The sequence below is a fragment of the Salvelinus fontinalis genome, chromosome 11 (assembly GCF_029448725.1).
Source record: "Salvelinus fontinalis isolate EN_2023a chromosome 11, ASM2944872v1, whole genome shotgun sequence".
NCBI lineage: Eukaryota > Metazoa > Chordata > Actinopteri > Salmoniformes > Salmonidae > Salvelinus > Salvelinus fontinalis.
The window spans coordinates 53,398,403-53,415,089 of NC_074675.1; the positions used below are offsets into that span (position 1 = coordinate 53,398,403).

The following is a 16,687-nucleotide window of genomic DNA, read 5'->3' on the forward strand; positions in this document are numbered from 1 at the left end:
GATAGCCCTCAACTCCCACCAAGCTTTTAGCCATCTATTTTGTTAAGGGCTGTATCTATAAGAGACAACTCTCAAGTCAGCGCTGTGGGTAGGGAACCAAATGAAGTCTGTTTGATAATAATAAACTGGGAATTATCCGCTTGTCAATTCATTAATGGTTTCCAGTTTATGTTCCCATTTCATTAATCGCGGCCTGGCTTTCTCTCGGTTGACACATACCCACAGTGCCCCATTGAATTCCCAAACAATAAAATTAACTGTCTGGGAAGAGACAGACCCTTCATAGTCCCTACTGTAGTTTATAGTTCCCTACTGTAGTTTATAGTTCCCTACTGTAGTTTATAGTTCCTTACTGTAGTTTATATTTCAGCCACTACTGTAGTTTATAGTTCCCTACTGTAGTTTATAGTTCCTACTGTAGTTTATAGTTCCCTACTGTAGTTTATAGTTCCCTACTGTAGTTTATATTTTAGCCACTACTGTAGTTTATAGTTCCCTATTGTAGTTTATAGTTCCCTACTGTAGTTTATAGTTCCCTACTGTAGTTTATAGTTCCCTACTGTAGTTTATAGTTCCTACTGTAGTTTATATTTCCCTACTGTAGTTTATAGTTCCCTACTGTAGTTTATAGTTCCCTACTGTAGTTTATAGTTCCCTACTGTAGTTTATAGTTCCCTATTGTAGTTTATAGTTCCCTACTGTAGTTTATAGTTCCCTACTGTAGTTTATAGTTCCTTACTGTAGTTTATAGTTCCCTACTGTAGTTTATAGTTCCTTACTGTAGTTTATAGTTCCCTACTGTAGTTTATAGTTCCTACTGTAGTTTATATTTCCCTACTGTAGTTTATAGTTCCCTACTGTAGTTTATAGTTCCTACTGTAGTTTATAGTCCCTACTGTAGTTTATAGTTCCCTACTGTAGTTTATAGTTCCTTACTGTAGTTTATAGTTCCCTACTGTAGTTTATAGTTCCCTACTGTAGTTTATAGTTCCCTACTGTAGTTTATAGTTCCCTACTGTAGTTTATAGTTCCCTACTGTAGTTTATAGTTCCTACTGTAGTTTATAGTTCCCTACTGTAGTTTATAGTTCCTTACTGTAGTTTATAGTTCCTACTGTAGTTTATATTTCAGCCACTACTGTAGTTTATAGTTCCCTACTGTAGTTTATAGTTCCCTACTGTAGTTGATCGTTCCCTACTGTAGTTTAGTTCCTTACTGTAGTTTATAGTTCCCTACTGTAGTTTATAGTTCCCTACTGTAGTTTATATTTCAGCCACTACTGTAGTTGATCGTTCCCTACTGTAGTTTATAGTTCCCTACTGTAGTTTATAGTTCCTTACTGTAGTTGATCGTTCCCTACTGTAGTTTATAGTTCCCTACTGTAGTTTATAGTTCCCTACTGTAGTTTATAGTTCCCTACTGTAGTTTATAGTTCCCTATTGTAGTTTATAGTTCCTTACTGTAGTTTATAGTTCCCTACTGTAGTTTATAGTTCCCTACTGTAGTTTATAGTTCCCTACTGTAGTTTATAGTTCCCTACTGTAGTTTATAGTTCCCTATTGTAGTTTATAGTTCCCTACTGTAGTTTATAGTTCCCTACTGTAGTTTATAGTTCCTTACTGTAGTTTATAGTTCCCTACTGTAGTTTATAGTTCCTTACTGTAGTTTATAGTTCCCTACTGTAGTTTATAGTTCCTTACTGTAGTTTATAGTTCCTACTGTAGTTTATAGTTCCCTACTGTAGTTTATAGTTCCCTATTGTAGTTTATAGTTCCCTACTGTAGTTTATAGTTCCCTACTGTAGTTTATAGTCCCTACTGTAGTTTATAGTTCCCTACTGTAGTTTATAGTTCCCTACTGTAGTTTATAGTTCCCTACTGTAGTTTATAGTCCCTATTGTAGTTTATAGTTCCCTACTGTAGTTTATAGTTCCCTACTGTAGTTTATAGTCCCTACTGTAGTTTATAGTTCCTTACTGTAGTTTATAGTTCCCTACTGTAGTTTATAGTCCCTACTGTAGTTTATAGTTCCTACTGTAGTTTATAGTTCCCTACTGTAGTTTATAGTTCCCTATTGTAGTTTATAGTTCCCTACTGTAGTTTATAGTTCCCTACTGTAGTTTATAGTTCCCTACTGTAGTTTATAGTTCCCTACTGTAGTTTATAGTTCCTTACTGTAGTTTATAGTTCCCTACTGTAGTTTATAGTTCCCTACTGTAGTTTATAGTTCCCTATTGTAGTTTATAGTTCCCTACTGTAGTTTATAGTTCCCTACTGTAGTTTATAGTTCCCTACTGTAGTTTATAGTTCCCTACTGTAGTTTATAGTTCCCTACTGTAGTTTATAGTTCCCTACTGTAGTTTATCGTTCAGACACTATTGCATTTTCATGTACTGGTTAATTTCAGGAATCATGTCTGGCAGCTTGAAGGTTCAACTCGTTTTGCGTTTCTTTTGAGTTTAAGTCGTCGCCGCAAGTGCTTGAATAATAGTCATAAAGGTAGTTGGACGATCTTTGTACTGAACGTGTGATAGGTGAATGAAATTGACTTAGACTGTTTCTCCAAGTGTGACAACAAAGACAAAGGTTGTGGTCAAAATTCGGTGTACTCTTCATTTTGAAGAGGATGTGCTCTTTAGTGTTACAATACAATTTATTTGAGTAACAACATTAACTTGTCAATGACACAAACATATACCATAAAGATTAATACTGCACATTTTTTAATACAATGATAATATAGTTCTTTGCTGCATTCCACATCATGTTCAATCTTTAAAAAAAATAAAATAAACGTTTGAGTAATTTCCCCCCTCTGTCTCAAGAGCCCTGTGTTTCTGTCCACAGGCACCTTTCTGCAATGGAACCAGTGTCCTTGTGATCCTTAACAGGTGCTTAGTCTCCTCAGAGAAAGTGACCCACAATCCATTTGGCAATGTCTCTCATTCAAAGGGCTAGAAAAGTCACTGGCTCTCAGTGGTAGGAAGACAACATCTTCACATCCTCAAACCAGACCTATATTCCATTGTCCCTGGTGTAGACGTGCCATATTTAGTCTAGTTAAGCATCAATGGTGCTCCACAAAAAAACAAATGCTTTGAACTGCACATATTAAATATCACTTTTTGGGGGGGGGGGGGGGCCTATAAGCATCAACAAAATAAATCTACACAGCAGTAAATACACAAAGCACGATCGTGACCTCTCAACCTGGAGATTAGCATGTCATTCAATATTCGGCACAGGTTATACAGTCTAATAATTCACTCTCTTTAAAGACCCCCAAATTTAAGGTTATATTTGATATGACACATTTTCCCAATTAACACTTGCTTCAAACATGGTACAGTAAATACACCACCTGCATATGGTGCCCCGTGCTGGACAAAACAGCCACAGAACCCAGGCATAGCGTTTTGTGTCTGACTGTCTATTGAGAAACACCACATAGAGACTCACAGCTATGTGGCTGCAGCAAACCAATGACCATGTCACTTCAACACATCCTGCTTTATAGATGAATGCAGGGAGATACCCAAGGTCCTTTCAGAATACACTGTATATCTTTCACCTTCTCTCTCCCCTCTCTCCTTCCATTACGTGTCCGTAGATCAAAGGGAGACATGGTGTGCCAGGCAGTCTGGCAGATGAAGACCCCAACATCAAGGCCGCTGTGAGCGGTAAGTCAGTACGCCTCGCCTCTCCCCTCTCCCACCATCGCCAAAACCCCCTCCATCCTCCACGTCATTCCAAACCATCATGTTCCACAGATCGGCATCAGATCTAGGATGACTAATTCTGTGTGTGTGTGTGTGTGTGTGTGTGTGTGTGTGTGTGTGTGTGTGTGTGTGTGTGTGTGTGTTGTGGGTGGAGTATTCAGAATAAAAAAAATGCCATTTGAAAGACTGTACTGTATACACAGTACGGTGTGTACTGTATGTGATGGAGTGGCCATATATTACATCTCTATACTGGTCCTCCTCCTGAACCCTGCTCCGATACTAATCATGACTTTCTAAACCCTGCTCCGATACTAATCATGGCTTCCTAAACCCTGCTCCGATACTAATCATGGCTTCCTGAACCCTGCTCCGATACTAATCATGACTTCCTAAACCCTGCTCATATACTAATCATGGCTTCCTAAACCCTGCTCATATACTAATCATGGCTTCCTAAACCCTGCTCCGATACTAATCATGGCTTCCTAAACCCTGCTCAGTAGTTAGTCAGTTACCCTACAATACACAGTCAGTTACCCTACAATACACAGTCAGTTACCCTACAATACACAGTCAGTTACCCTACAATACACAGTCAGTTACCCTACAATACACAGTCAGTTACCCTACAATACACAGTCAGTTACCCTACAATACACAGTCAGTTACCCTACAATACACAGTCAGTTACCCTACAGTACACAGTCAGTTACCCTACAGTAGTTAGTCAGTTACCCTACAGTAGTTAGTCAGTTACCTTATAGTAGTTAGTCAGTTACCTTATAGTAGTTAGTCAGTTACCCTACAATATACAGTCAGTTACCCTACAATATACAGTCAGTTACCCTACAATACACAGTCAGTTACCTTATAGTAGTTAGTCAGTTACCCTACAATAAACAGTCAGTTACCCTACAATATACAGTCAGTTACCCTACAATACACAGTCAGTTACCTTATAGTAGTTAGTCAGTTACCCTACAATACACAGTCAGTTACCCTACAGTAGATAGTCAGTTACCCTACAGTAGTTAGTCAGTTACCCTACAGTAGTTAGTCAGTTACCCTACAGTAGTTAGTCAGTTACCCTACAATATACAGTCAGTTACCCTACAATATACAGTCAGTTACCCTACAATACACAGTCAGTTACCTTATAGTAGTTAGTCAGTTACCCTACAATACACAGTCAGTTACCCTACAATATACAGTCAGTTACCCTACAATACACAGTCAGTTACCTTATAGTAGTTAGTCAGTTACCCTACAATACACAGTCAGTTACCCTACAATACACAGTCAGTTACCCTACAGTAGTTAGTCAGTTACCCTACAATACACAGTCAGTTACCCTACAATACACAGTCAGTTACCCTACAATACACAGTCAGTTACCCTACAATACACAGTCAGTTACCCTACAATACACAGTCAGTTACCCTACAGTACACAATCAGTTACCCTACAATATACAGTCAGTTACCCTACAGTAGTTAGTCAGTTACCCTACAGTACACAGTCAGTTACCCTACAATACACAGTCCGTTACCTTATAGTAGTTAGTCAGTTACCCTACAGTAGTTAGTCAGTTACCCTACAATACACAGTCAGTTACCCTACAATACACAGTCAGTTACCCTACAGTAGTTAGTCAGTTACCCTACAATACACAGTCAGTTACCCTACAATACACAGTCAGTTACCCTACAGTAGTTAGTCAGTTACCCTACAATACACAGTCAGTTACCCTACAATACACAGTCAGTTACCCTACAATACACAGTCAGTTACCCTACAGTAGTTAGTCAGTTACCCTACAATACACAGTCAGTTACCCTACAGTAGTTAGTCAGTTACCCTACAATACACAGTCAGTTACCCTACAATACACAGTCAGTTACCCTACAGTAGTTAGTCAGTTACCCTACAGTAGTTAGTCAGTTACCCTACAATACACAGTCAGTTACCCTACAGTTTTAGTCAGTTACCCTACAGTAGTTAGTCAGTTACCCTACAATACACAGTCAGTTACCCTACAGTAGTTAGTCAGTTACCCTTCAATATACAGTCAGTTACCCTACAATAAACAGTCAGTTACCCTACAATACACAGTCAGTTACCCTACAGTACACAGTCAGTTACCCTACAATAGTTAGTCAGTTACCCTACAGTACACAGTCAGTTACCCTACAGTAGTTAGTCAGTTACCCTACAGTAGTTAGTCAGTTACCCTACAATACACAGTCAGTTACCCTACAGTACACACTCAGTTACACTACAGTAGTTAGTCATTTATCCTACAGTAGTTAGTCAGTTACCCTACAGTACACAGTCAGTTACCCTACAGTAGTTAGTCAGTTACCCTACAGTAGTTAGTCAGTTACCCTACAATACACAGTCAGTTACCCTACAGTAGTTAGTCAGTTACCCTACAGTAGTTAGTCAGTTACCCTACAGTAGTTAGTCAGTTACCCTACAATACACAGTCAGTTACCCTACAGTACACAGTCAGTTACCCTACAATACACAGTCAGTTACCCTACAATACACAGTCAGTTACCCTACAATACACAGTCAGTTACCCTACAGTACACAGTCAGTTACCCTACAATATACAGTCAGTTACCCTACAGTAGTTAGTCAGTTACCCTACAGTACACAGTCAGTTACCCTACAATACACAGTCCGTTACCCTACAGTAGATAGTCAGTTACCCTACAGTAGTTAGTCAGTTACCCTTCAATACACAGTCCGTTACCCTACAGTAGTTAGTCAGTTACCCTACAATACACAGTCAGTTACCCTACAATACACAGTCAGTTACCCTACAATACACAGTCAGTTACCCTACAGTACACAGTCAGTTACCCTACAATATACAGTCAGTTACCCTACAGTAGTTAGTCAGTTACCCTACAGTACACAGTCAGTTACCCTACAATACACAGTCCGTTACCTTATAGTAGTTAGTCAGTTACCCTACAGTAGTTCGTCAGTTACCCTACAATACACAGTCAGTTACCCTACAGTACACACTCAGTTACCCTACAGTACACAGTCAGTTACCCTACAATACACAGTCAGTTACCCTACAGTACACAGTCAGTTACCCTACAATAGTTAGTCAGTTACCCTACAGTACACAGTCAGTTACCCTACAGTAGTTAGTCAGTTACCCTACAGTAGTTAGTCAGTTACCCTACAATACACAGTCAGTTACCCTACAGTACACACTCAGTTACCCTACAATACGCAGTCAGTTACCCTACAGTACACACTCAGTTACCCTACAATACACACTCAGTTACACTACAGTAGTTAGTCATTTATCCTACAGTAGTTAGTCAGTTACCCTACAGTACACAGTCAGTTACCCTACAGTAGTTAGTCAGTTACCCTACAGTAGTTAGTCAGTTACCCTACAATACACAGTCAGTTACCCTACAGTAGTTAGTCAGTTACCCTACAGTAGTTAGTCAGTTACCCTACAGTAGTTAGTCAGTTACCCTACAATACACAGTCAGTTACCCTACAGTACACAGTCAGTTACCCTACAATACACAGTCAGTTACCCTACAATACACAGTCAGTTACCCTACAATACACAGTCAGTTACCCTACAGTACACAGTCAGTTACCCTACAATATACAGTCAGTTACCCTACAGTAGTTAGTCAGTTACCCTACAGTACACAGTCAGTTACCCTACAATACACAGTCCGTTACCCTACAGTAGATAGTCAGTTACCCTACAGTAGTTAGTCAGTTACCCTTCAATACACAGTCCGTTACCCTACAGTAGTTAGTCAGTTACCCTACAATACACAGTCAGTTACCCTACAATACACAGTCAGTTACCCTACAATACACAGTCAGTTACCCTACAGTACACAGTCAGTTACCCTACAATATACAGTCAGTTACCCTACAGTAGTTAGTCAGTTACCCTACAGTACACAGTCAGTTACCCTACAATACACAGTCCGTTACCTTATAGTAGTTAGTCAGTTACCCTACAGTAGTTCGTCAGTTACCCTACAATACACAGTCAGTTACCCTACAGTACACACTCAGTTACCCTACAGTACACAGTCAGTTACCCTACAATACACAGTCAGTTACCCTACAGTACACAGTCAGTTACCCTACAATAGTTAGTCAGTTACCCTACAGTACACAGTCAGTTACCCTACAGTAGTTAGTCAGTTACCCTACAGTAGTTAGTCAGTTACCCTACAATACACAGTCAGTTACCCTACAGTACACACTCAGTTACCCTACAATACGCAGTCAGTTACCCTACAGTACACACTCAGTTACCCTACAATACACAGTCAGTTACCCTACAATACACAGTCAGTTACCCTACAGTAGTTAGTCAGTTACCCTACAGTAGTTAGTCAGTTACCCTACAGTAGTTAGTCAGTTACCCTACAATACACAGTCAGTTACCCTACAGTACACACTCAGTTACCCTACAGTACACAGTCAGTTACCCTACAATACACAGTCAGTTACCCTACAGTAGACAGTCAGTTACCCTACAATACACAGTCAGTTACCCTACAGTAGACAGTCAGTTACCCTACAATACACAGTCAGTTACCCTACAGTAGACAGTCAGTTACCCTACAATACACAGTCAGTTACCCTACAGTAGTTAGTCAGTTACCCTACAATACACAGTCAGTTACCCTACAATACACAGTCCGTTACCTTATAGTAGTTAGTCAGTTACCCTACAGTAGTTCGTCAGTTACCCTACAATACACAGTCAGTTACCCTGCAATACACAGTCAGTTACCCTACAATACACAGTCAGTTACCCTACAGTAGTTAGTCAGTTACCCTACAATACACAGTCAGTTACCCTACAGTAGTTAGTCAGTTACCCTACAGTACACACTCAGTTACCATACAGTAGTTAGTCAGTTACCCTACAATACACAGTCAGTTACCCTACAATACACATTATGTTAGCCTACAGTAGATAGTCAGTTACCCTACAGTACACACTCAGTTACCATACAGTAGTTAGTCAGTTACCCTACAATACACAGTCAGTTACCCTACAATACACAGTCAGTTACCCTACAATACACAGTCAGTTACCCTACAGTAGTTAGTCAGTTACCCTACAGTACACACTCAGTTACCATACAGTAGTTAGTCAGTTACCCTACAATACACAGTCAGTTACCCTACAATACACATTATGTTAGCCTACAGTAGATACAGTATGTTACCATACAGTAGATAGTCAGTTTAACTTCGGGCTAAAGATAGTTTACTTTTTGGGTTCCTTTGTTGTCATTGTAGGAAGCATATCTCTTCTGTTTCCTACAGCGTGTTCTATTGGTTCCAACAGCGTGTTCTATTGGTTCCAACAGCGTGTTCTATTGGGTTGAACAGCGTGTTCTATTGGTTCCAACAGCGTGTTCTATTGGGTTGAACAGCGTGTTCTATTGGTTCCAACAGCGTGTTCTATTGGGTTGAACAGCGTGTTCTATTGGGTTGAACAGCGTGTTCTATTGGTTCCAACAGCGTGTTCTATTGGGTTGAACAGCGTGTTCTATTGGGTTGAACAGTGTGTTCTATTGGGTTCAACAGCGTGTTCTATTGGGTTCAACAGCGTGTTCTATTGGTTCCAACAGCGTGTTCTATTGGGTTCAACAGCGTGTTCTATTGGGTTGAACAGCGTGTTCTATTGGGTTGAACAGCGTGTTCTATTGGGTTCAACAGCGTGTTCTATTGGGTTCAACAGCGTGTTCTATTGGGTTGAACAGCGTGTTCTATTGGGTTCAACAGCGTGTTCTATTGGTTCCAACAGCGTGTTCTATTGGGTTCAACAGCGTGTTCTATTGGGTTGAACAGCGTGTTCTATTGGGTTCAACAGCGTGTTCTATTGGTTCCAACAGCGTGTTCTATTGGGTTGAACAGCGTGTTCTATTGGGTTGAACAGCGTGTTCTATTGGGTTCAACAGCGTGTTCTATTGGTTCCAACAGCGTGTTCTATTGGTTCCAACAGCGTGTTCTATTGGGTTGAACAGCGTGTTCTATTGGGTTGAACAGCGTGTTCTATTGGGTTCAACAGCGTGTTCTATTGGTTCCAACAGCGTGTTCTATTGGTTCCAACAGCGTGTTCTATTGGGTTGAACAGCGTGTTCTATTGGGTTGAACAGCGTGTTCTATTGGGTTGAACAGCGTGTTCTATTGGTTCCAACAGCGTGTTCTATTGGTTCCAACAGCGTGTTCTATTGGGTTGAACAGCGTGTTCTATTGGTTCCAACAGCGTGTTCTATTGGTTCCAACAGCGTGTTCTATTGGTTCCAACAGCGTGTTCTATTGGGTTCAACAGCGTGTTCTATTGGGTTCAACAGCGTGTTCTATTGGGTTCAACAGCGTGTTCTATTGGGTTGAACAGCGTGTTCTATTGGTTCCAACAGCGTGTTCTATTGGGTTGAACAGCGTGTTCTATTGGGTTGAACAGCGTGTTCTATTGGGTTCAACAGCGTGTTCTATTGGGTTGAACAGCGTGTTCTATTGGGTTCAACAGCGTGTTCTATTGGTTCCAACAGCGTGTTCTATTGGGTTGAACAGCGTGTTCTATTGGGTTGAACAGCGTGTTCTATTGGTTCCAACAGCGTGTTCTATTGGTTCCAACAGCGTGTTCTATTGGGTTGAACAGCGTGTTCTATTGGGTTGAACAGCGTGTTCTATTGGGTTGAACAGCGTGTTCTATTGGTTCCAACAGCGTGTTCTATTGGTTCCAACAGCGTGTTCTATTGGTTCCAACAGCGTGTTCTATTGGGTTGAACAGCGTGTTCTATTGGGTTCAACAGCGTGTTCTATTGGGTTCAACAGCGTGTTCTATTGGTTCCAACAGCGTGTTCTATTGGGTTCAACAGCGTGTTCTATTGGGTTGAACAGCGTGTTCTATTGGGTTGAACAGCGTGTTCTATTGGTTCCAACAGCGTGTTCTATTGGTTCCAACAGCGTGTTCTATTGGGTTGAACAGCGTGTTCTATTGGGTTGAACAGCGTGTTCTATTGGGTTGAACAGCGTGTTCTATTGGGTTGAACAGCGTGTTCTATTGGGTTCAGCAGCGTGTTCTATTGGTTCCAACAGCGTGTTCTATTGGGTTCAACAGCGTGTTCTATTGGGTTCAACAGCGTGTTCTATTGGGTTGAACAGCGTGTTCTATTGGGTTCAACAGCGTGTTCTATTGGGTTCAACAGCGTGTTCTATTGGGTTGAACAGCGTGTTCTATTGGTTCCAACAGCGTGTTCTATTGGGTTCAACAGCGTGTTCTATTGGGTTGAACAGCGTGTTCTATTGGGTTCAACAGCGTGTTCTATTGGGTTGAACAGCGTGTTCTATTGGGTTCAACAGCGTGTTCTATTGGGTTCAACAGCGTGTTCTATTGGGTTGAACAGCGTGTTCTATTGGGTTCAACAGCGTGTTCTATTGGGTTGAACAGTGTGTTCTATTGGGTTGAACAGCGTGTTCTATTGGGTTGAACAGCGTGTTCTATTGGGTTCAACAGCGTGTTCTATTGGGTTGAACAGCGTGTTCTATTGGGTTGAACAGCGTGTTCTATTGGGTTGAACAGCGTGTTCTATTGGGTTGAACAGCGTGTTCTATTGGGTTCAACAGCGTGTTCTATTGGGTTGAACAGCGTGTTCTATTGGTTCCAACAGCGTGTTCTATTGGGTTCAACAGCGTGTTCTATTGGGTTCAACAGCGTGTTCTATTGGGTTGAACAGCGTGTTCTATTGGTTCCAACAGCGTGTTCTATTGGGTTCAACAGCGTGTTCTATTGGGTTGAACAGCGTGTTCTATTGGGTTCAACAGCGTGTTCTATTGGGTTGAACAGCGTGTTCTATTGGTTCCAACAGCGTGTTCTATTGGGTTCAACAGCGTGTTCTATTGGGTTGAACAGCGTGTTCTATTGGGTTCAACAGCGTGTTCTATTGGTTCCAACAGCGTGTTCTATTGGGTTCAACAGCGTGTTCTATTGGGTTCAACAGCGTGTTCTATTGGGTTGAACAGCGTGTTCTATTGGTTCCAACAGCGTGTTCTATTGGGTTCAACAGCGTGTTCTATTGGTTCCAACAGCGTGTTCTATTGGTTCCAACAGCGTGTTCTATTGGGTTGAACAGCGTGTTCTATTGGGTTGAACAGCGTGTTCTATTGGTTCCAACAGCGTGTTCTATTGGGTTCAACAGCGTGTTCTATTGGTTCCAACAGCGTGTTCTATTGGGTTCAACAGCGTGTTCTATTGGGTTGAACAGCGTGTTCTATTGGGTTCAACAGCGTGTTCTATTGGGTTCAACAGTGTGTTCTATTGGGTTCAACAGCGTGTTCTATTGGGTTCAACAGCGTGTTCTATTGGGTTCAACAGCGTGTTCTATTGGGTTGAACAGCGTGTTCTATTGGGTTGAACAGCGTGTTCTATTGGTTCCAACAGCGTGTTCTATTGGGTTCAACAGCGTGTTCTATTGGGTTCAACAGCGTGTTCTATTGGGTTCAACAGCGTGTTCTATTGGGTTCAACAGCGTGTTCTATTGGGTTGAACAGCGTGTTCTATTGGGTTGAACAGCGTGTTCTATTGGTTCAACAGCGTGTTCTATTGGGTTGAACAGCGTGTTCTATTGGGTTCAACAGCGTGTTCTATTGGGTTCAACAGCGTGTTCTATTGGGTTCAACAGCGTGTTCTATTGGGTTGAACAGCGTGTTCTATTGGGTTGAACAGCGTGTTCTATTGGGTTGAACAGCGTGTTCTATTGGGTTCAACAGCGTGTTCTATTGGGTTGAGCAGCGTGTTCTATTGGGTTCAACAGCGTGTTCTATTGGGTTCAACAGCGTGTTCTATTGGGTTGAACAGCGTGTTCTATTGGGTTGAACAGCGTGTTCTATTGGTTCCAACAGCGTGTTCTATTGGGTTCAACAGCGTGTTCTATTGGTTCCAACAGCGTGTTCTATTGGTTCCAACAGCGTGTTCTATTGGGTTCAACAGCGTGTTCTATTGGTTCCAACAGCGTGTTCTATTGGGTTCAACAGCGTGTTCTATTGGGTTGAACAGCGTGTTCTATTGGTTCCAACAGCGTGTTCTATTGGGTTCAACAGCGTGTTCTATTGGGTTCAACAGCGTGTTCTATTGGGTCCAACAGCGTGTTCTATTGGGTTCAACAGCGTGTTCTATTGGGTTGAACAGCGTGTTCTATTGGGTTCAACAGCGTGTTCTATTGGGTTGAACAGCGTGTTCTATTGGGTTCAACAGCGTGTTCTATTGGGTTCAACAGCGTGTTCTATTGGTTCCAACAGCGTGTTCTATTGGGTTCAACAGCGTGTTCTATTGGGTTCAACAGCGTGTTCTATTGGGTTCAACAGCGTGTTCTATTGGTTCCAACAGCGTGTTCTATTGGGTTGAACAGCGTGTTCTATTGGGTTGAACAGCGTGTTCTATTGGGTTCAACAGCGTGTTCTATTGGGTTGAACAGCGTGTTCTATTGGTTCCAACAGCGTGTTCTATTGGTTCCAACAGCGTGTTCTATTGGGTTGAACAGCGTGTTCTATTGGGTTCAACAGCGTGTTCTATTGGGTTGAACAGCGTGTTCTATTGGGTCCAACAGCGTGTTCTATTGGGTTGAACACCGTGTTCTATTGGTTCCAACAGCGTGTTCTATTGGGTTCAACAGCGTGTTCTATTGGGTTGAACAGCGTGTTCTATTGGTTCCAACAGCGTGTTCTATTGGGTTCAACAGCGTGTTCTATTGGGTTCAACAGCGTGTTCTATTGGTTCCAACAGCGTGTTCTATTGGGTTGAACAGCGTGTTCTATTGGTTCCAACAGCGTGTTCTATTGGGTTCAACAGCGTGTTCTATTGGGTCCAACAGCGTGTTCTATTGGGTTCAACAGCGTGTTCTATTGGGTTGAACAGCGTGTTCTATTGGGTTGAACAGCGTGTTCTATTGGTTCCAACAGCGTGTTCTATTGGTTCCAACAGCGTGTTCTATTGGTTCCAACAGCGTGTTCTATTGGGTTCAACAGCGTGTTCTATTGGGTCCAACAGCGTGTTCTATTGGGTTCAACAGCGTGTTCTATTGGGTTGAACAGCGTGTTCTATTGGGTTCAACAGCGTGTTCTATTGGGTTCAACAGCGTGTTCTATTGGGTTCAACAGCGTGTTCTATTGGGTTCAACAGCGTGTTCTATTGGGTTGAACAGCGTGTTCTATTGGGTTCAACAGCGTGTTCTATTGGGTTGAACAGCGTGTTCTATTGGGTTGAACAGCGTGTTCTATTGGGTTCAACAGCGTGTTCTATTGGGTTCAACAGCGTGTTCTATTGGGTTCAACAGCGTGTTCTATTGGGTTCAACAGCGTGTTCTATTGGGTTCAACAGCGTGTTCTATTGGTTCCAACAGCGTGTTCTATTGGGTTGAACAGCGTGTTCTATTGGGTTCAACAGCGTGTTCTATTGGGTTGAGCAGCGTGTTCTATTGGTTCCAACAGCGTGTTCTATTGGGTTCAACAGCGTGTTCTATTGGGTTCAACAGCGTGTTCTATTGGGTTGAACAGCGTGTTCTATTGGTTCCAACAGCGTGTTCTATTGGGTTCAACAGCGTGTTCTATTGGGTTCAACAGCGTGTTCTATTGGGTTGAACAGCGTGTTCTATTGGTTCCAACAGCGTGTTCTATTGGGTTGAACACCGTGTTCTATTGGGTTCAACAGCGTGTTCTATTGGTTCCAACAGCGTGTTCTATTGGGTTGAACAGCGTGTTCTATTGGTTCCAACAGCGTGTTCTATTGGTTCCAACAGCGTGTTCTATTGGGTTCAACAGCGTGTTCTATTGGTTCCAACAGCGTGTTCTATTGGTTCCAACAGCGTGTTCTATTGGGTTCAACAGCGTGTTCTATTGGTTCCAACAGCGTGTTCTATTGGTTCCAACAGCGTGTTCTATTGGGTTCAACAGCGTGTTCTATTGGTTCCAACAGCGTGTTCTATTGGGTTCAACAGCGTGTTCTATTGGGTTGAACAGCGTGTTCTATTGGGTTCAACAGCGTGTTCTATTGGGTTCAACAGCGTGTTCTATTGGTTCCAACAGCGTGTTCTATTGGGTTCAACAGCGTGTTCTATTGGGTTCAACAGCGTGTTCTATTGGGTTCAACAGCGTGTTCTATTGGGTTCAACAGCGTGTTCTATTGGGTTCAACAGCGTGTTCTATTGGGTTCAACAGCGTGTTCTATTGGGTTCAACAGCGTGTTCTATTGGGTTCAACAGCGTGTTCTATTGGGTTCAACAGCGTGTTCTATTGGGTTCAACAGCGTGTTCTATTGGGTTCAACAGCGTGTTCTATTGGGTTGAACAGTGTGTTCTATTGGGTTCAACAGCGTGTTCTATTGGGTTCAACAGCGTGTTCTATTGGGTTCAACAGCGTGTTCTATTGGGTTGAACAGTGTGTTCTATTGGGTTCAACAGCGTGTTCTATTGGGTTCAACAGCGTGTTCTATTGGGTTCAACAGCGTGTTCTATTGGGTTCAACAGCGTGTTCTATTGGGTTCAACAGCGTGTTCTATTGGGTTCAACAGCGTGTTCTATTGGGTTCAACAGCGTGTTCTATTGGGTTCAACAGCGTGTTCTATTGGTTCCAACAGCGTGTTCTATTGGGTTCAACAATGTGTTCTATTGGGTTGAACACACTAAAGGATACAGTGTTATTTCTTAGTTGTAGATTGTCTGCTTGTGACATTGGAGTTTGGTTCATTAAATCTACAATGCACATTTTGTAAATAAAAAAAAAACCATTGTATGGACACAAGAATGCAATGTTTACTACAATGCCTGCAGTAGCTACTCATAACTCATAACTAAATCACAACCAAGAATGCATCTTTTCCTCGAGCTGCTGAAAATGAAGGCTAGTCATGTTGTGCTTTCAAGGTGATCCAGTGAGATTTACAGCATATCTGACAACCACACTGAATTAAAAAGGAGCATGCAATTTGTATAGGAGTTGGAGCCTCTGTCTGTGTGTGTGTGTGTGTGTGTGTGTGTGTGTGTGTGTGTGTGTGTGTGTGTGTGTGTGTGTGTGTGTGTGTGTGTGTGTGTGTGTGTGTGTGTGTGTGTGTGTGTGTGTGTGTGTGTGTGAATAAGTACACACCAAGCGCCTGTGCTCTGAAACACCAGCAACAGATAACAGATGGTCCCCCTGCATTAAAAGTGTTTTATTTCCCTACAGAAACCAGATATGTCAAAAATAAGCCTGTGCAACATTAGTCATTTGGAATATTCATGCCGGTGCTCTCTATCCATTTTCCTCTTCACGGCCAAAATACCACCAGTCCAAATCTCCTCAGGAACTAGGTGAAAGGGAGGTAAGATGGGGAAAAATGCAATCAGCTGAAATGGGCAAACAGGCTCACATGACTATAATGGACAGACTTTGTTTCTGGTCTCTTGCGTTTGCACACAGTTACAAGGAGCAGCTCTGTAGATTAGTCTACATGTTTACGGCTCGTAATACGTCCCTCTTAACCTAAACCTCTGGACCGCCCTCCTCTGGGCTTTACTCAGCCCGGCTACTCGACCGTGGAGGACTCGTAGCAGCTCTCCTCTCCAGTACCTCTCCTCCTCTCCTCTTCATCTCTCCAGTACCTCTCCTCCTCTCCTCTTCATCTCTCCAGTACCTCTCCTCCTCTCCTCTTCATCTCTCCAGTACCTCTCCTCCTCTCCTCTTCATCTCTCCAGTACCTCTCCTCCTCTCCTCTTCTTCTCTCCAGTACCTCTCCTCCTCTCCTCTTCTTCTCTCCAGTACCTCTCCTCCTCTCCTCTCCAGTACCTCTCCTCCTCTCCTCCTCTCCTCTTCTCCTCTCCAGTACCTCTCCTCCTCTCCAGTACCTCTCCCCCTCTCCTCTCCAGTACCTCTCCTGCTCTCCTCCTCTCCTCTCCAGTACCTCTCCTC

General features: G+C 42.4%; 1 protein-coding gene across 5 annotated transcripts in view; it reads left to right on the plus strand.

The window, feature by feature from the left end:
* The window catches only part of LOC129865935 (glucosidase 2 subunit beta-like), a 316,514-nt gene that overhangs the window by 96,255 nt on the left and 203,572 nt on the right, over nt 1–16,687 (plus strand). For all 5 annotated transcript variants that reach the window (XM_055939022.1, XM_055939023.1, XM_055939025.1 and 2 more), the window contains exon 10: nt 3,610–3,679. In XM_055939022.1, coding sequence (XP_055794997.1) covers nt 3,610–3,679 — 70 coding nt within the window. The remainder of the gene's footprint in view (nt 1–3,609; nt 3,680–16,687) is intronic.